This window comes from Henckelia pumila, chromosome 2, assembly GCF_033568475.1.
Source record: "Henckelia pumila isolate YLH828 chromosome 2, ASM3356847v2, whole genome shotgun sequence".
NCBI classification, from domain to species: Eukaryota; Viridiplantae; Streptophyta; class Magnoliopsida; order Lamiales; family Gesneriaceae; genus Henckelia; species Henckelia pumila.
Window position 1 is genome coordinate 125,947,254 of NC_133121.1, and position 18,705 is coordinate 125,965,958.

An 18,705-nucleotide genomic window follows, 5' to 3' on the forward strand; every position below is an offset into this window, starting at 1 on the left:
GCGCAGGCTGATCTTGCTCAAGCTCGGACTACTGCGGGACAGATTCAAGATCGTCTTATGGAGGTCACGGCTCAAATGGAGGCAGCCCAACAGGAAGCTTCTAAGGCTCAGGCGGAGGTGGCAGTGGCCAAGGATAAGGCCAAAAAAGCGGTGTCAGCCCTGGAGACCCGGTTAAAATCTGAGGAAGAGATCAAGGCCGCTGTCCTGACCTCAGCGGAGTTTCAAGAGGCTGTGGTGGACAAATCCTACGCCTTCTTCCAGACTGGCTTTTACAAGTGCCGAGATCAGTTTGAGGAGGCTGGGCTATGGTCCACTGAGCAAAAAGATTTCCCCGATTTGGACAAGGCCATTGACTCCCTCCCTAGTGCCAAAGAAACTAAAGGTGCAGAGGCTTCCCTCCCTAAAGGAGCTCCGACAATTAAAGACGGGGGCCCCTCTGACAACCCCAGTATTTTGAATTAATTTTTGTAATTGGGCCATAGAAGCCCCTCCTCTTGTACTCCTTTATTCGTAATGCAATTCGTATGTTCTCGTTATCCATTGTTTAATGCTTTACTTATAAAAGAGTAGATAGTGCCAAGGGCTTATCGATGCCCTGGGGCTGAAGACGGGTGCCGGGGCCTGGAACCTCCTGGGCTTATACAATGCCAAAGACTTATATATGCCATGGGCTTAAGATGGGTGCCGGGGCCTGGATCCTCCCGGGCTTATATAATGCCAAGGGCTTATATATGCCTTGGGCTTAAGATGGGTGCCGGGGCCTGGAACCTCCCGGGCTTATATAATGCCAAAGGCTTATATATGCCTTGGGCTTAAGATGAGTGCCGGGGCCTGGAACCTCCCGGGCTTATATAGTGCCAAGGGCTTATATATGCCTTGGGATTAAGATGGGTGCCGGGGTCTGGAACCTCCCGGGCTTATATAATGCCAAGGGCTTATATATGCCTTGGGCTTAAGATGGGTGCCGGGGCCTGGAACCTCCCGGGCTTATATAGTGTCAAGGGCTTATATATGCCTTGGGTTTAAGATGGGTGCCGGGGCCTGGAATCTCCCGGGCTTATATAATGCCAAGGGCTTATATATGTCTTGGGCTTAAGATGGGTGCCGGGGCCTGGAACCTCACGGGCTTATATAGTGCCAAGGGCTTATATATGCCTTGGGCTTAAGATGGGTGCCGGGGCCTGGAACCTCCCAGACTTATATAATGCCAAGGGCTTAATATGCCTTGGGCTTAAGATGGGTGCTGGGGCCTGGAACCTCCCGGGCTTATATAGTTCCAAGGGCTTATATATGCCTTGGGTTTAAGATGGGTGCCGGGGCCTGGAACCTCCCGGGCTTATATAGTGCCAAGGGCTTATATATTCCTTGGGCTTAAGATGGGTGCCGGGGCCTGGAATCTCCCGGGCTTAGAAAACGTTCTTGAATGAATAAACCCCTTCATTAATAGACATTAATTACAATCAATAAAAAAAATATTTTTTCAAATGCAAAGCATTCCATGGTCGTTTAAGGAGGCGTCCCTGACTATCTTGTAGGTACCAAGTATTAGCACCAACCCTTCTGATAAGCTTGTATGGCCCCTCCCATCGGGCATCTAACTTCCCTACTTCCCCTGCTGGATTAACCCTCTTCAACACAAATTCTCCTTCTTTGAATTCCCGAGGCTTGACTTTTTGATTATAAGCTCTCATCACCCGAGCTCTATAGGCTTCCATTCTGTGAGCCGCTTTCTTCCTTCGTTCTTCAATGAGATCCAATTTTTGTGCCCGGGCTCCTTCGTCTGTATCATCATATGCCCTAATCCGAGCTGAAGGCTGTCCAATCTCTACTGGCAGAATAGCCTCCGAACCATATACCAGGCTAAAAGGTGATTCTTGTGTGGCAGTATGCGGAGTGGTGCGATAGGCCCACAACACACTCGGGATCTCCTCTACCCAGTCTTTTCCCATTCCATGCAACCGAGACTGTAAAGATCGAACAATAGTACGGTTGGTTACCTCCGTTTGACCATTACTTTGAGGATAGGCTACCGAGGTGAATGCCTATTTAATGTCCATCTCGGCACACCAGTCTGCCAATTTCTGCCCTTGAAACTGCCTGCCATTATTCGAGACCAACTTCCTTGGGAGCCCAAATCGGCATACTATGTTCTTCCACAAAAACTTCATTACTTCAGCTTCTGTTATTTTTGCCAAAGGCTCTGCCTCCACCCGCTTGGAAAAATAATCCACGGCTACCAACAAGAATTTCTTCTATGCCCGGGCTTGCGAAAAAGGCCCAACTATGTCCAGACCCCATTGATCAAAGGGGCATGAGGCCCATACCGGATTTAAATTACTTGCCGGGCTATGCTGCACATTACCAAACCTCTGACAGCCTTCACAAGACCGGGCAATCTTAGATGAATCAGCCTGCAAAGTGGGCCACCAGTATCCTGCCAACAATACCCTTTGGGCCAGATTCATAGACCCTCCATGGTTTCCACAGCATTCCTCGTGCACTTACCTCAAGACATATTCTGTTTCCCCTTCCCCCAAGCATTTGAGCAAAGGACCCTGATATGAACGCCTGTATAGCCTACCTCCGAGGATAGCAAATCTGGCTATCTATCTTCGTATGACCCGGGCTTGTCCTTTGTCTGCTGGGAGATCCCCATTGGTAAGATACTTGACCAGAGGGATCATCCATGTATCTTCCCGGATGACCGGCTCCCGGGCTTCTATAGCAGCCACCATCTCCCTCTGTACCAGAGATTCTTTATCACCATTTTCCCCAGTGACAGCTCTTTTAGCCAAGGCGTCTGCTTCCATATTTTCTTCCCGGGGTATCTGCTCTATACTCCAAGTAATGAAACTGGCCCTTAGCTCTTCAATTACCTTACTATACTTTATCAATTTCTCCTCTCGGGTACAGAAGGTCCTCTTTACTTGCTGGACAACCAATTGTGAGTCAGAATATATTATAATATGACTTACCCCGACTTCCCAAGCTTGTCGCATCCCAGCTATCACGGCTTCATATTCGGCTTCGTTATTAGAGGCCTGGAAATCCAACCTCATGGCGATTTTGATTTTTTCCTGGGTGGGTGAAACCCGGATGACTCCTACACCACTGCCTCCAACACCACTGGCTCCATCTACAAATATTCTCCATACCTCTTCCTGACCAAAAGTAGCCACCTCTGTCAAGAAATCGGATAAGGCCTGGGCTTTGATGGCCTTATGCGGTTGGTATTCAATGTCATATTCTCCCAACTCTACTGACCATTTTACAAGCCTCCCTGAGGCATCTGGATGAGTCAGGATCCGCCCTAAAAGGCTATTAGTAAGGACAGTTACCGGGTGAGACAAAAAATAAGGTCTCAATTTCCGGGCTGTTATTACCTAAGCCAGGGCCATTTTCTCAATCTTCGCATATCTAACCTCCGCCCCCTTCAAAGCATGACTGACATAGTATACGGGTCTCTGATCTCCTCTTTCCTACTTTATCAAACGGTGCTGACCGCCCTCTCAGTAGTAGACAGATATACCCACAATCTTTCCCCTAGCTTTGGCTTAACCAGGATAGACAAGCTAGCTAGATGCTCCTTCAATTCCTGAAAGGCTTGCTCGCACTGCTCAGTCCAGCCAAACCTCTGGGCTGTGCACAACACTTGGAAAAAGGGATAACTACGATGAGCTGACCGAGCGATAAACCGGGCCAGGGCTGTGATTCGCCCAGTCAGCCGCTGTACCTCCTTGATTGATGTGGGTGAAGGCATTTCCTGCAACAGCTTTACCTTCTCCGAGTTAACTTCTATCCCTCGTTCAGTCACCATGAACCCCAGAAATTTGCCACTTTTCACCCCGAACATACACTTGGTTGGATTCAACTTAATCCCATACCGCCGAATGGTGGAAAAAGTTTCTTTTAGGTCGGGTATAAAGCAATCTCGGGACTTAGATTTCACCAATATATCATCCACATATACCTCCACGTTCCAACCCACCTGCTCTCGGAACACTTTGTCCATCATCCTCTAATATGTAGCCCCTGCATTTTTTAGACCAAATGGCATAACCACGTAACAAAAATACCTCCCGATGTGATGAAGCTAACTTTGTCTTGATCTTCCCGGGCTAAAGGAATTTGATGATAGCCCTGATATGCATCCATGAAGCACAACAATTCACAACGGGATGTGGAGTCTACCAATTGGTCAATCCGAGGTAAAAGATAACAATCCTTGGGACAGGCTTTATTTAAGTCCCGAAAATCCACACACATCCGCCACTTCCCTGTGGCCTTTGGTACTAGTACTACATTGGACAACCAAGTAGGAAATTGTACCTCCTTGATGTGCCCGGACCGTAGTAGCTCTTGAACCTGCTCCGCGATCACTTTATCCTTCTCAGCTCCGAAATGTCTTTTCTTTTGTATCACAGGCCGGGATCCAGGGGTGATATTAAGTTTGTGCTCCGCAACATGGGATGAAACTCCTATCAAATCGCCCTGAGCCCAGGCGAATACATCCTTGTTCCGGATGAGACAGCTTTTCAGTGACTTGGCCAAATTTGTTTCCATGTCCCGGGCAATCCTGAGAAACTTCCCAGACTGCCCGAGTACCAGCTCCACCTCTTCATATTCACCTTTAGACTCCTCCACATAACAGACTTCTCTTCCCCCCTGGCCTCCCTCCTTCCCGATCTGCCTGGCCCTTTTGTAATCGACTCTAACTGTCTCGGCATAACATTTTCGGGAAGAAGGTTGATCTCCTCGGACTTCTCCTACCTTATCTCCCACGGGAAATTTAATCTTCTGATGATAAGCTGAGGCCACAGCTCTGAAGGCATTCATAGCCGGTCTCCCCAAGATGACGTTGTAAGAGGAGGGTGCTTCAACCAGCGTGAACTTTGTCATGATCGTCTTCTTCACATCTCCAGCTCCCAAGGTTATGGGTAGTAACATTTCCCCTTGAGGTTGTACTGTGTACCCAGCAAATCCGTATAAGGCAGTTTTTATGGGGCTCAACTCATACCTCTGCAAATCCATCTGCTCGAAGGCGTCCTGAGAAAGGACATTCACTGAGCTTCCTGAGTCTACAAACACCCTTCGTACATCGTAGTTAGCAATCTGGGCCTGTATAAGCAAGGCATCGTTATGTGGCAGGTTCACCCCCTCCAGATCCCGGGGTCCAAACGTGATGACTGGCCCTTCACCCGGCTTCCCTTCCTCCAACCCCAAACTTTCCCTCCGGCTCCAAGACTTTCTGGCTCTGTTTGAATCTTCGTCAGTAGATCCCCCAGAAATCATGTTGATAACCCCTTTAGATGGTCCCTCTCCTGATTTTCTATCCTCTGTGCGAGGACCTGTCTCTTGTTTCTCTCCCTCTCAAGAAACAACGCCAGTTCTGGGGGGAACCAATGCCTGGGACCCCTGGATCCAAGGCGAACCCCGAGGCCTTTTTTGAACCGGCTTGCCATCCCGGATATAGGGTTGCTGCTGTCTCTGCTGTAGCATTCGGCATTCATTGGTATCATGTGTGCCTTTCTGATGAAAATCACAATACTTCAAAGATTTGTCCCTAGTGACAGGAGTCTGAGATTCAGCACCTACTTCGCATACATGCACAGCTCTGTCCTGGATTACTCTGTGTGGTGCATACCGGGACAAACGCCCCATGCGGTCCTGACTTTCTCTACTTTTTCCCTGTTCCCGACCTCCCTCTCTTCGAGTCACCTCCTTCTTTTGCCTCTGGGCCTCCTCCATATTAATGTATTTCTCGGCCCGAGCCAATAAGTCTTCAAAAGTCCTAGGTGCTTTTTTTACTAATGATTTGAAAAATTCCCCCTCCCGAAGACCTTGAGTAAAGGCAATGATCTTAGTCTCCTGGGCACAGGTCGGGACCTCTAGAGCAGTCTTATTGAACCTTTTAATGTAGGCTCTCAAAGACTTTTCTCCTGCTTGCTTTGCTTCAAATAAACTATAGGCCGTTTTCTTATACCTCTTGTTGCTGCTAAAGTGTTGCAAGAACACTTGCTTGAAATCTGCAAATGATCGAATGCTCTGCGGCTCCAACTTTTCAAACCATCTTTGGGGAGAATTCACCAAAGTGGTTAAGAAGACTTTGCACTTAATCTTGTCTCCGTAGCAATGTAGCATAGCCACATTCTCAAACCGAGTCAAGTGCTCTTCTGGGTCAGTGCCCCCATCATATTCTCGGATTTTGGCCGACTTATAATGGGATGGCAAGGGCTCCTCTATCACCTCCTGTGAAAAAGGGCAACCCGGAATCTTGACAGACCAGGCCATTTTGGGACCCTCTTCTTCTAACTTTTGTATTTTCTTCCTGAGTTCCTGCAGCTCATCCGCCACAGAAGGCTGGATTGAGTGCATCCAAGAACTTTCCTCTTCTTCTCCTTCTTTGGTTCGAGCATTAGGGTGCGGATTACCCCGATTCCCCTCTTCCTCCATTGTTATTTCCTTTGATTGTGGTTGCTTTGTAGCTGCTAACGACTTATGTATCATATTCTGAACATATGATTCGAGTTGATCCATAGGAATAATAATGTTCCGGCCCTGCTGGAGGCCTTCTGGTGATGTTTGTTCATGAGAAACCATATCTACGTCTTATAGAACAAGTTTCCCACAGACGGCGCCAATGATGATGTTTGATAAAAACGAGTGCCCGGGCTATCAAGGGTAGTATGGTGGGCTTGACGAGCTGACCGTGCTAGTAGAGATGAAGTGTGGTTTGTCCCTCCTTGATCGAGATGATCTGTACACAAGGAAAAGAAATGAAAGCACGTTAGTGGGACGCCGAAAAACCCGATGCTTAAGTCAGACTCAGAAATAGAGTGGGCTTCAGGAAAAATGAATATAGTGATTTGGAATTTTTGATGAACATACCTCTACAAACACCTGAGGCAAGGTATTTATAAGCCTTGGAGTGAGAGAGTCACTCCGCATTTCCAGGGTAGTGGCCACGATCTGGGTCGTGGGTGCAAGAGTTGCCCACGTTTACCTGTCACACATGATGAAGCCGGAAGGCTCGGGATTATGGCAATCGTGGGGATCATGCCCTGGAGAAATGGGCTTTGTCTAAGTTTTGAAGACCTGGTCCTCCCGGGATCCTGGAGCTCCAGGTCTGCCTTTATACATCCCTAACGTCCCTGACTCGGTATAGCTCTGTTCACTGCCCTGACTAACATCCCTGATGCTTCTGCTTCTCCTTAGCCCTGATACCCCTGACTTCCCGGGATATCATTAATATATAATTTTTATATTTTTTTTCCAAAAAAATGGATAATTATTTTATACAGATAGAAAAATATCATTTTATTATATATTTATTAATATTTTGAAAATATATTATATTTGAATAAATAATTATTAATTAGTAAAAATAATGGGTGTTCACGAATCGATTAACCGCCCTAAAACAAATCAAAACTGAAAATTCGATTTGAACAAAAAATCGAACTGTTAATTCGGTTCGTTTTGTTTCTCCTGGTAAACCGAATCGAATCGAAAATTGATTTTTTTAAATCATTTTTGTATGAGTAAAATAAATAATAAATATAAAAATAACAAAAAAATTTAAAAAAAATGAATTTCGTTTAAAACAGAAACCGAACTGGTTTTTAATCGAATCGTTAAATTCAGTTAGATTTTTTATTCGGAATTTGAACAAACCAAAAATTCGGTTCAAGTTTGGATTTTCGGTTCGGATTTTGGACAAATCAAATTTTCAATTCGGTTGTATAAAAATGCACACCTTTAAAAATATAAATATATTATAAAAATATTAAAATACTTATTTTTTATAATTTTTAAATTTATATATTTTTTTAATAATTTTAATCAATAAAAATTACTTTGAAAAATAAAATATGCACTTAGTTGAATTTATTAAAAATAATTGGACTTAAAAGAAATTTTACAAAAGGATAAAATCGTTTTTTAGTTGAACGTATACCAATTAAGTCATTTTTAATAGTTATGTATCAATTTAATATTTTATAATTTGTGTACCAAAATGTATTTTACTTTTTTTAAAAATATGAAAAACAGAATATATTTTGGAAGGAATAAAAAAATATATATTTGGAACGAAGCTTAATAATTATTAGCTATTAGTGGCCTTTTGGCAATCGGGTAAGTATTAGAAAATACAGAGATGTACAAGAGCAGACATATAAATTACGTTATTAGAAGGAGAGAGAAGCAGCTTTCTCATTTATTATAATTATTATTATTATTAATTTTTATTAATTGGTAGCACCCAAAATGGAGGGTGGGGTTCAACCAGCGGACACCGTCATGTCGGACGCCGATTCCCAGCCTCAGCCACCGCCGCCGATCGACCAAATCCCTGCGATGCTCAGCCATGGCGGCCGATTCATTCAGTACAACATATTTGGCAACATCTTCGAGGTCACGTCTAAATACAAACCCCCAATCATGCCAATTGGCAAAGGCGCATACGGAATTGTTTGGTACCAAAGATTCTACCTTTTTTGCCCTCGTTTGTAATTTCACTCTAATTTGTTAACTTCCAAGAATTGTTCGGTTACTGAAAGCTTGTGCGTTGTTTGGATTTTGCTGGGAAGCTCGGCTTTGAATTCGGAGACGAATGAACATGTGGCGATCAAGAAGATTGCCAATGCTTTCGACAATAAAATCGATGCGAAGAGGACTTTGCGTGAGATAAAGCTTCTTCGCCACATGGATCATGAAAACGTTAGTAATTCATTATGCTAGCACATATGTTGGGAGGCGTGAGTATCGCCGACTTTTTTTCTTTTGGGTTAAATATTGGGATGAAAAATGACAGCTCAGTACTCATTTATATTTCCCGTGTTTTTTGGGGGAGATATTGTGAGCTTGAATGGTTTCTTGAAAAGCATTTGGTGGCGCGATAATAAAAAAATTTAATAGTGCATTTAAGGGCAATTTATTGACCTGAAGCCACAGAAAGGGGTTGAGACGAGTTGACTTGGAAATCTTAGAAAGAAAACCGCGTATGTTTTATGCTATTCATTGCAGAAATTTTCCGTGATAATTCTAGATAAATTCCAAGCTCGAAAATTTTATTTTTGAAAGTTTGTTGTGGCATTTTTCCATTGTTACCTTATGCATACAGAAGTGAAACGCAAGTTTCAAAAGGCGACTGTACTTGTTTTTCTGTAGTCCCTTGCATATGATCTTATCTGTACCTCTCAAGTGTATTTATTGATGAAAATCAGACCCCCGCTATTTTATTAGTCAACCAAATATGGAATCTCATTAGTTTGAAATATATTGTGACAAGACACTAAGGTCCTGTGCCACACATCCTGTTTTGCAGGTTGTTGCGATAAGAGATATAATACCACCTCCTCAGAGGGAGGCATTTAATGATGTTTACATCGCGTATGAACTCATGGACACCGATCTCTACCAGATCATCCGTTCTAATCAAGCATTGTCGGAGGAGCATTGCCAGGTTCGTCTTTTTCTTTTTTTGGTTGAAAATTTACAGGAAATTTGGTTTTGGTGCATGGTCTGTTCCTTTATGTTCAAAATTCATGAACTCCTTTCATCTGGTTCATATCAATGTGACAAAGCACTGTGTGAAGAAGGTCGGAAAACTGTAAGAAAGCTTGGGTGAATAAGTTGGAATTGATGGAGCGGGAAGAGAGGAAAGTATTAAAGGAATGAAATTGTTGTGGTTCTCAGCATTTTCATCCATTTATCTCTTGTCTATTGTTGCCTTAAATGGGAAATTCAACAAATTTTCAAACATTAATGTAGCAGCTAATAATAATTACTAAAAACTCACGTGATATGTGATCATGAACTCAACATAAAGTTAGTTGCTATTACAACCAATAAATGCATCCTTTTAACGATGCATGCATTAATTCGTCTTATACGCTTGGGAGGCTAATCATTAAGAGCTCGTTAATTGTGGGAAATGTGAATTCAATGTTCTAGTTGTCCTATAATAAATAATTTTTTTTATCTATTTTTGTTTATTAATATGTGAGCACACATACGATGGTGATTTTTCTCACGCATCTTCTTCTAGAACGCTATGCATTAGCATACCCCACTTCAATAAGGTGCTCCTCATCTCAAGGTCACCTGCACATTATTGCACCTCGGGCATTAACACCATGTGACGAATCATATGAATGTTTTAAGCTAATTTCGGTTCCCTCATTTTCAGAGGAACTTTCTAAGAACAGAACCATATGCTGCCTAACTCCATCGCAAGTGAACGAAAAAAAAGAAACGAAACGAAACCTACCCAGAATTCATGAGGAATTCTAAGCTATCAATATCCTTCAATTTTCATATTTTACCCAGTTCGAATTGTTTGATTTTCTTTTAAATTTATTCAACCTTTTCAATGCTTTGGGAAAATATCTTGCAATTTAGGTGTTGTCTCGAACGTAACAGCTTTTTCCATGCTAGGCTTCAAAAGGTTTTGTATTCATTGTTGCCTTCATTGTGTTGATTTTCTTCAAGTAAAACAGCCGTTTCCATGTTTTGGTGCAGTATTTCTTGTATCAGATTCTTCGTGGGTTAAAATACATACATTCGGCAAATGTTCTGCACAGGGATTTGAAGCCTAGCAATCTTCTCCTCAATGCTAATTGTGACCTAAAGATATGTGATTTTGGATTGGCACGAGTCACATCTGAAACAGATTTTATGACCGAATATGTTGTTACGAGGTGGTATCGGCCTCCTGAACTATTGCTAAATTCATCTGATTATACTGCTGCTATTGATGTTTGGTCAGTGGGGTGCATCTTCATGGAATTAATGGAGCGTAAGCCCTTATTCCCGGGTAGAGATCATGTGCACCAGTTACGTCTGCTAATGGAGGTATCTTTTTCTTCTATCATCTCTCTTGAATTAAAAAAATCTTATGAAATTTGAGGATTTTAATGGCTATGTTCAATCTGCTGAGTTTATTTGTTTTTCCCCCAGGATATGTAGGTCCATTTTATAAATTAATTACCTTCTGTGATAATAAAATCTAATTGGAAGGAAGGAGGATCGTCTTTTTCAAGATTTTTCCAGCTTACCCACTTTAGATCGACTCTTATATTTTACTAAAGATATTAAGTGAAAAAAAAAATTGAAAAAGCCAAGTGGGCTCTGGCTAATCCTGGAGTCTCCAATGGAACGGAGCATCCCCGAACCATTATTATCAATTAAGAAAAATAGAAAACGCATGTCATGCATCTTTGTATACCAGTGTGTAGTGCAGCCTCCACCCAAATTTAGTGGGATGGTTTTGATTGGTGATTATTTATGTCTCCATTGTAAAGTGGGGTGTTTGACATCAGAAATACTAGTTTAGCCACACTACCTACCTTAAGCTATATTAGCTTTAAAAATAAAATAGTTTTTTTGAGAAGACGAACATTATATGTAGTCTTTTTATAAAAGAACGGAATATACTGTACTGGTTGGAAACATCATCTTAGTTTTAATTCGATTTTGATGATGCAACTTTGGCAATTGTATCTGGATATTTGGAGTATGCATATTTATAGACATCATTCTAAACTTTTGGTACTGCATGTTATGATTTATCAGTCCTCTTAGACCTTGCACGTGTTTATAGTTGTCGACACGCCCATGCCTAATGTGATCAAGGGTCCTCCTTGCTTTGCAGCTGATAGGAACCCCGTCCGAGGCTGAGCTGGGATGTCTGAACGAAAATGCTAAAAGATACATACAGCAATTGCCTCCCTACCATCGACAATCATTTACTGAAAAGTTTCCTCGTGTTCAACCTCTTGCAATTGATCTTGTTGAGAAAATGCTGACATTTGATCCTAGACAAAGGATTACAGGTAGGAGCAAATAAGTTGCATCAACATCACGGGTCTTTTTAATAAATGTTCATCCCCACAACTATATCACAGAAAAATGAACCCATTTTGATAATTTTGTGAATGTATTTCGATTTCAGTTGAAGATGCATTGGCGCATCCATATCTCAATTCGCTCCATGACATCAGCGACGAGCCTGTTAGCACAACTCCTTTTAGTTTCGACTTTGAGCAGCATGCCCTGACTGAAGAACAAATGAAGGAGCTGATCTATCGGGAGTCGCTCGCATTCAATCCCGAGTATTAGCAATTGTGAATAACCAATCGTTTCCGTACTAAAATTGATGTGGTTTTCTCAAGTAGCATGATTCCCACGTATTTGATCTTTTGATTTCTTTCGTGTATATATCATCAGTCCATCCAGAACTGGGATGGCTTTGTTTAGAACAAGAACCTTCGACTGAGTCGCGCTGACTAATAATTTGACGTGTACTGTTCCTAGTTTTGGGGTCCTATTGGCTGATGACTTTGTATGGGTGGTTTGCCTGGTATTTTTTACCTATCCGTGGTAATCATTTGTATCGATTTCAATGTTTCGACAAATTTGTATGGATTAAGTATGCATGAATCTTTGCGACCAAACGTATAAAATAACAACTCGAAACTAACCATAATCCCACTTCAATTTTGTTTGGAGAAATTCTTTTACCATCAAATAAAACCAATTTTGTCTTTTTTTGGGTGTGAGTAAAATTAATGTGATTTTGGAAATTTGGGTTTCAAATGGTAAACCCACCCGGTTTCTACCGGGTGGGTCACACTCACTCGCCCTATCCATAAGGATAAGAATCACTTCTCCGTTTCATATTCGTTTATGTCCTGCAAAACAAAATCAATGGCGCAATCGCTAGCAACGCCTGTACTCCCATCGCTATCTCTAATTTCCAACCCCATTTCCGCCTCCTCCAAGAATTCGCTCTCTTTCCCTCCATCCACCTCCCTTCCCAAGGTAAATTTTCGATTTTTGTGTGCTCTTACGGGTATGGGTTCGTTTTCATAATCGATTTGAGTCGTTGGATTTCTTTGGTTTGGTTGTTTTCGGTGCTTAGATTGGTGGGCTGAGCATAAAATGTGCGCGTGTGGGTGGGGTGGAGATACCCAACAACAAGAGAGTTGAATACTCGCTGCAGTATATTCATGGGATTGGGCGCACCCTTGCCAAGCAAATATTGGTGGATCTCAATTTCGAAAATAAGGTGACGAAAGATTTTTCGGAGGAAGAGCTCACCACTCTCCGTGAGGAAGTCTCCAAGTACATGATCGAAGGGGACCTTGTAAGTCTTGGATGTTGATTTTGTTTGTGTGTTTGAACTTTGAAGAGAATGTTGTACTGTCTCATGAGTCACAAACTAACATAGGACGCAGTGTGAAGTTAACTAGAAGGTTTGGACCGAATTTGTGGGTGGTCTGGTGAATGTAAGGTGTTTCTTTAGCTTAGATTAGTTTTCTTGGTAATGCTCTGAGTTATTTGCTTGATCTAATGGGATTTTGAGGTGAAAACTTGGGATCTTCATGTTCTGCTTATTCCACTTTATCCTCGTGTTCGGCTAACTTGACGATCTTGAGCATCTTTGCCTAACATCACTAGTCTATAGTAGAATTCAATTCTGCAACTTTGGATACTTTAGGCACAAAATAAAGAAGCTTTTTAATAAGCTTTGCCATTTGTAAGTGTTTTTTAGTTTTTATAAAATGTAGAAGCAATATATATGTTTGTGAAGAAAAACTTCTTGAATGAGTTTCTCCTCAAACATCAGGTATTATTTTGGTTAAAAGAAAGTGTTTTTCAACTTGAAGCTTAAATACCCTCTCAATTGAATGGTGACATTTCCCGATATTATGTTTAGAGGAGATTCAATGCACTTGCGATCAGAAGGTTGAAAGAGATACAATGCTATAGGGGTGTTCGACACATTCAAGGATTGCCTTGCAGAGGACAAAGGACTAAAAATAACTGCCGGACCTTGAAGGGCAAAAGAGTTGCCATCCCTGGGAAGAAGAAGAAGTAAAGATTTAAAAAAAAAAAAATGCCAAGTATCAGCTTGGCCTGGAATTTGTTCAATAGTGCGACATTGTTCATTCAGAATTCTCTAAGAAGAATTTACGTTTGACGTTATTTGTTTGTATACTCTTGAGGTAGTAATCAATTTATCCAAAGATTTTGCCCTTTTATCCTCGTATTATGTCGTTATATTAAAGATGCAAGGGTAGCTTGGAGTCGTGGTGCAAGTGAGACGGAAACCTTTTTATCTTGACCTTGGATTTATACTGAGAAAATTATACCACATAAATCTCTACTATTTAAGATGGTTGTTTTCATATGTTAAGGTATGATAAGTATGATTTATCCCCTTTGCATATGTAAACTATCTTAAAGAAACAAAATATAATGAAAATACCAGAGTCTCAACAGGTACAGTACCCTGAAATTTGAATTTAGGTCTTGTAAAGTATTATGCACGCTCATCAGCGTACATATAATCTAATATAAGACCACATTCTTGAGGAACTAAAGAGATTATTTTGTCTCTGAACAAAGTATTGACCCAGACTTCTGTGTTGTTACCGGATTGTCTTGAGCTGATCAATTGACAAATTCTATCCCCGTTAACGATGTTCCTGCATGGAGTTGAAGGGCGACATCTCCCACAACCTGCATGATTCAACCGCAGTGAATTACGAAATCATATGCTTCGGAGTTTGAAAACTAATGCGGTTCGGAAACACCATAAATTATAAAGTACCTTCGCCATGGATCTGTAGGAATATTCAGTAACTCCAGCAACATGGGGTGTTATGATGACATTCGGAAACTTCAAAATTGCATCATCAGGATCAAATGGCTCGGTCCATGCAACATCGATCCCTAAGCCTCCTAAATGACCGCTTTTGAGATGATAAAGTACAGCATCGTACTCCAAGAGACGGCCTCGTGCTATGTTTATGAGGAGAGCGCCCTGAAACAGAAACGATTGTCGCCTGTTGTCTGTTGACTTGTAATTCCAATACAATTTGCAAAGACTTTGCGAAATCCTGAATTCATTTAGTAGGCAAAACTCAAACCTTTTTCATGGAAGAAATGAAAACTTTGTCCACAATGCCAACCTGAAAGAAGCACTTGTGAACAAACTATTCGGCCCAAGGAACACATAATCAGTTAAATAAGGAAAATAGTGAGTAAAGTATTGGGGGAATTCCTTGCCGTTTCACTGTTCAATGATAAGCAACAGACTACAACATCCGCCTGGCTTGCAAATTTCAGAATATCCCCATGGACACCCTTCTCGTCTACTAGGTCGTCATAGGTATCATACCCATTGAATGATGCTGGATACATATCGTTAATTAACTATATGCTAAATGCTAACTTTATTCTACAATCAGCAAGTTTTATGGTTAACATAGTAAAGTTTAATACCAACAGATTTGCCTGAGTTCCGCGAAGGTGAAGGCCAAATCCTTTTGGTAGCAAGTATTTTCACACCAAAGGGCCTTAAACGCTTGGCTAAGTGGATGCCTATATTTCCAAATCCCATGAGGAATACCTACATGAATAAGGACCAAAGATGACGCATTGAATGGATTAACCTGATTCGCATTGATTCATATGAAATAACAAATGAAAATTACATTCCTGCTTCACTTTTCATCAGCTGTAAATATCTTCCAAATAAGTTACCAACGGACAGGTAATTCAAATGTGTACCAATCCCTCGATTCCCTTCACACTATGAAGCTATATATACCTTGGTGTCAAGTTAAAGATTTAAATTTGGCTACACATGCCAACAGCAAATAATCAGGCATTTAAAAGTCCAACTTTACATTTATTGCCAGAGAAATACAATTGGATATCGTTTTAACAAACATAATACTAGTGATCCAGAGTTCTCATTTGGATTCAGATAGAACATCAGAAACCAAATGCACAAAGCTACAAAGAAAGTAAGAATATGGCTCCATCATGAATTGATAGACGAAGGACTAAACTTTGAGGGTGACAAATAACCATTGACAGGATGTATGAGAGCGGAAAAATGAAAGTTTTCGATTTTGTATTATATCAAATAACATATTTATTGTAAAAAGTGTCGAAGGAAACCATGAAAGATGAAATTCACCGTTTTCCCGATCAATGTGTCACCAATTGGAATTCCAAGTTGTTTCTGCCTCACAGCTATTTGCATGTCGTACTATATCAATGGAAACAAAAATGCAAAGTTAACTCAGTACATAAATGGAGAATGCCATAAATAAATTTCTAGATAATTCATATGGAAATCGATGTATTTATTCTGACGAAGTCTATTATTGAGAACAGGCAGCAATTTCTAAGTAAACGAATTGAAAGTATACAGCAATTTCTAAGTAAACAAATTGAAAGTATATGAAAAACAAAACCAAAATAATAGGTCAGTGCTACCATGGTCCATGAGAACCAAAACAATCCTAATTACCATTCACCCAACAAATCTTTTTGTTTTGTAAACTTTCTCTAGCATGTTATCTATCATCCATGTAGCATAAGTTGGCCAATGAAATAAAAACAGGCCATATAATTTTCACTGCTTATGCTTCACGATACATTTCACAGACATACCAACGGCAAAAGATATATAAGCTAAAAGTGCATTTTGAGATTGAAATAAACCAACTTGCTTACGAAGGAGGCCCAACATCATGTATATTGCCATTTCAGCACATGACGTCGCATTTCCAGTGGCATCACTTGGGATCCTGGCAACTTTTATTCCACAGTTTGTAGCAGCCTTTGTGTCAACCCCTTCAGAGATGAAGTATCAAGATACGTGTTGAGGTATAAGGATAGCTGCAAATAATTTTTGATCTGCAGGACAGAATTCTAATGAAGAATGACTGAACCTTCAAGGCCAACTCCAAATTGCATGATAAGCTTCATTTGGTTTGCTCGGGATATGATATCTGAAGTTAGCCGCAAATCTTTGACAACACACATATCATAGTTTCCAATAACATCTGGGACATCTTCAAAGGGGACTACATCAACCTGGTGAAAAGCACATAGGAACATCCAATGAATGCACAAAATACTATACGAACACAAATTTAAGATACATCTTTCTTAAAGAATGTAATCTCAGCTATCAAGAGGTGAACCGACAATGCAAGCATATAGAGTAACATCAAGCACCTGTATGAATGAATGAGCTTGCAGATACTCTTTTGTATAATTATGAGAAGCAGGAAAATTTGGCCCACAGAACATAACACGAGTGATGGGCCTGCCACTGTCGCCCATCTTTTCTTTGACCTCCAGTGTACCTGATGCAAAGGATCAATTAATTTAAAGAGAACACCAAATGTGCAGTAATCAGCTTCATCTCTAGAGTCCAGAAAGGCTGTCATGCCAAACAAGAGATGCAGTAGAATGTCAAAAGGCCCAATGATCAATGATAAGAAATTCTATATGATTGAATTAACGCTCTTCCATGGTTGATTGCAGAAGTAGAGATTAGAAGTTGATACAGTAGCATAATTGGGGATGATAAAATATACTAGTCATTCACTGAGATGTGGTGGTAATAAATTATGAAGTATCTTATTTGTGCATGACAAAATACAAGTTGCCCTTCGGATGGCACACGTTTGAAAACTACGAATTACTAGCATGATTCATGACAAGCGCAAAAACCATACCAGTTTATACCTACAAATTACTAGCATAATAGAAGTTGGTTGATTCAGCCATAATCATATTTAGAAAATAATAGAAAAATATATTTTACTATCCCTCATAAACTTCAATTAAACTTTGAATTAAAAAAAAAAAAAAAAGATTAAACTTGTCCAACTAGCTTTGGATAAAAATTAATTTAAAAGCATCTAGCAGTATTTCTATAATTCAGTCAAAGGAAAATCATACGAAAGAACACGGCCTGCTTAGATTTTTTTATCCTTCTAATTGTTATTGGGGTCGCAAAGGGATAGAAACGGCATTTCCCTTTGCTATCAACGCAAGGCGAGACTTAACAAAATGAGGTATCTTAGACGGAACATTCTGTTTAAAGGTGATCCATTTTCACGAAACATGAATCCCAAACCACAACCCCAATTTCCACGATTTAATAACGATGATTTATATTCCCAAAAATCAGAGTAACCCATTATTTGCTAGTGTGAATACAACTCAAGCAAAAGGAAGATAGCATACTACGGAAAAGGGTTTCACGGAACCTGAAGAAGATGAACTGAGGCGTGGCTGCGCAGTGGTGATATTACTGTACAGTGATGTTAAGCTTCTTATATGGTCGACGATTCTCTTCTCACCAACCAAAGACCTCGCAAGCATTGAATCGATACGAGAGGCCGCATTACGATATATGCGAGAGCAGAGAAGAATGGTGGATGATTTACATTTTGCAGGCTAGCTTTCTCTTTGGCCCCTCTTTTAATATTGGTTTTCAATTTAGCCCAAAAATTGTTCTGAGAGTTGCAGTGATTTGAGGAAATTTGGATCACTAATTGTATGTAATTGAAATTTTTAGAGAAGGGTATATTAGTTTAAACATTAAATTGATCATAATAATTATTATAATAGGCTTACACATTATTAAATAGTAAAGATTCATGCTTTAATATATATATATATATATATATATATATATATATAGAGTAATTTTTACTTGTCCAACCATTCCTGTTCAACTCGTCCCCAACCACTAAAACCCACTATCGGGTTTTAGATGTTTTTTTTTAAAAAAATCATATCACTAAAACCCACTACCGGGTTTTAGTTGTCGGGGACGAATTGGACATCATTGGTTGGGCAGCTGAAAATTTATATATATAT

At 40.6% G+C, this 18,705-nt stretch overlaps 6 protein-coding genes across 7 annotated transcripts; 2 read left to right on the forward strand and 4 right to left on the reverse strand.

The window, feature by feature from the left end:
• Positions 1 to 1,460: 1,460 nt before the first annotated feature.
• On the reverse strand, positions 1,461 to 4,012 carry LOC140878357 (uncharacterized). Its single transcript, XM_073281958.1, has 6 exons — positions 3,503 to 4,012; positions 2,976 to 3,383; positions 2,668 to 2,930; positions 2,506 to 2,577; positions 2,339 to 2,411; positions 1,461 to 1,964 (listed from the first exon to the last, which is right to left on the reverse strand). The coding sequence occupies exons 1-6, from the start codon at positions 4,010 to 4,012 to the stop codon at positions 1,461 to 1,463; spliced, it is 1,830 nt and encodes a 609-aa protein (XP_073138059.1).
• A 6-nt stretch (positions 4,013 to 4,018) lies between these two features.
• Positions 4,019 to 5,292, reverse strand: LOC140878358 (uncharacterized). The gene is made up of 2 exons (XM_073281959.1): positions 4,077 to 5,292; positions 4,019 to 4,032 (listed from the first exon to the last, which is right to left on the reverse strand). The coding sequence occupies exons 1-2, from the start codon at positions 5,290 to 5,292 to the stop codon at positions 4,019 to 4,021; spliced, it is 1,230 nt and encodes a 409-aa protein (XP_073138060.1).
• Positions 5,293 to 5,370: 78 nt separating this feature from the next.
• LOC140878359 (uncharacterized) lies at positions 5,371 to 6,600 on the reverse strand. Its single transcript, XM_073281960.1, has one exon. The coding sequence runs from the start codon at positions 6,598 to 6,600 to the stop codon at positions 5,371 to 5,373; it is 1,230 nt and encodes a 409-aa protein (XP_073138061.1).
• Positions 6,601 to 8,183: 1,583 nt separating this feature from the next.
• LOC140878858 (mitogen-activated protein kinase homolog MMK1-like) lies at positions 8,184 to 12,419 on the forward strand. The gene is made up of 6 exons (XM_073282481.1): positions 8,184 to 8,477; positions 8,592 to 8,721; positions 9,329 to 9,466; positions 10,525 to 10,857; positions 11,657 to 11,837; positions 11,957 to 12,419. Exons 1-6 carry the CDS (start codon positions 8,269 to 8,271, stop codon positions 12,121 to 12,123), a joined length of 1,158 nt encoding a protein of 385 aa, XP_073138582.1. The 5' UTR covers positions 8,184 to 8,268; the 3' UTR covers positions 12,124 to 12,419.
• Positions 12,420 to 12,646: 227 nt separating this feature from the next.
• On the forward strand, positions 12,647 to 14,048 carry LOC140884027 (small ribosomal subunit protein uS13c). The gene is made up of 3 exons (XM_073290690.1): positions 12,647 to 12,825; positions 12,926 to 13,150; positions 13,724 to 14,048. Exons 1-3 carry the CDS (start codon positions 12,691 to 12,693, stop codon positions 13,883 to 13,885), a joined length of 522 nt encoding a protein of 173 aa, XP_073146791.1. The 5' UTR covers positions 12,647 to 12,690; the 3' UTR covers positions 13,886 to 14,048.
• Positions 14,049 to 14,202: 154 nt separating this feature from the next.
• LOC140882986 (uncharacterized) lies at positions 14,203 to 18,352 on the reverse strand. 2 transcript variants are annotated; one of them, XM_073289262.1, is made up of 10 exons: positions 18,090 to 18,352; positions 17,047 to 17,177; positions 16,758 to 16,902; positions 16,532 to 16,659; positions 15,998 to 16,069; positions 15,295 to 15,421; positions 15,079 to 15,203; positions 14,940 to 14,981; positions 14,621 to 14,833; positions 14,203 to 14,529 (listed from the first exon to the last, which is right to left on the reverse strand). In XM_073289262.1, exons 1-10 carry the CDS (start codon positions 18,202 to 18,204, stop codon positions 14,461 to 14,463), a joined length of 1,167 nt encoding a protein of 388 aa, XP_073145363.1. In that variant the 5' UTR covers positions 18,205 to 18,352; the 3' UTR covers positions 14,203 to 14,460. The 2 variants fall into 2 exon arrangements, with proteins under 2 accessions (XP_073145363.1, XP_073145364.1); XM_073289263.1 differs by having other exon boundaries at positions 18,067 to 18,196.
• Between the last annotated feature and the right edge of the window lie 353 nt (positions 18,353 to 18,705).

Bases quoted from the DNA above. Each gene is read 5' to 3' on its own strand.
- LOC140878357 (XM_073281958.1), bottom strand. From the start codon at position 4,012: ATGGACAAAGTGTTCCGAGAGCAGGTGGGTTGGAACGTGGAGGTATAT. The intron at 3,384-3,502 runs GTCAGCACCGTT...GCCCTGGCTTAG, and splicing joins TGTCTACTACTGAGAGGGCG to GTAATAACAGCCCGGAAATT. The intron at 2,578-2,667 runs GTATCTTACCAA...CCTCGGAGGTAG, and splicing joins TGGATGATCCCTCTGGTCAA to GCTATACAGGCGTTCATATC.
- LOC140878358 (XM_073281959.1), bottom strand. From the start codon at position 5,292: ATGATTTCTGGGGGATCTACTGACGAAGATTCAAACAGAGCCAGAAAG.
- LOC140878359 (XM_073281960.1), bottom strand. From the start codon at position 6,600: ATGGTTTCTCATGAACAAACATCACCAGAAGGCCTCCAGCAGGGCCGG.
- LOC140878858 (XM_073282481.1), top strand. From the start codon at position 8,269: ATGGAGGGTGGGGTTCAACCAGCGGACACCGTCATGTCGGACGCCGAT. The intron at 9,467-10,524 runs GTTCGTCTTTTT...GTTTTGGTGCAG, and splicing joins TGTCGGAGGAGCATTGCCAG to TATTTCTTGTATCAGATTCT. The intron at 10,858-11,656 runs GTATCTTTTTCT...CTTGCTTTGCAG, and splicing joins AGTTACGTCTGCTAATGGAG to CTGATAGGAACCCCGTCCGA.
- LOC140884027 (XM_073290690.1), top strand. From the start codon at position 12,691: ATGTCCTGCAAAACAAAATCAATGGCGCAATCGCTAGCAACGCCTGTA. The intron at 12,826-12,925 runs GTAAATTTTCGA...TTCGGTGCTTAG, and splicing joins CATCCACCTCCCTTCCCAAG to ATTGGTGGGCTGAGCATAAA. The intron at 13,151-13,723 runs GTAAGTCTTGGA...TATTATGTTTAG, and splicing joins ACATGATCGAAGGGGACCTT to AGGAGATTCAATGCACTTGC.
- LOC140882986 (XM_073289262.1), bottom strand. From the start codon at position 18,204: ATGCTTGCGAGGTCTTTGGTTGGTGAGAAGAGAATCGTCGACCATATA. The intron at 16,903-17,046 runs GTGCTTGATGTT...GCTTTTCACCAG, and splicing joins AAGCTCATTCATTCATACAG to GTTGATGTAGTCCCCTTTGA. The intron at 15,204-15,294 runs GTATTAAACTTT...ATATGTATCCAG, and splicing joins GAACTCAGGCAAATCTGTTG to CATCATTCAATGGGTATGAT.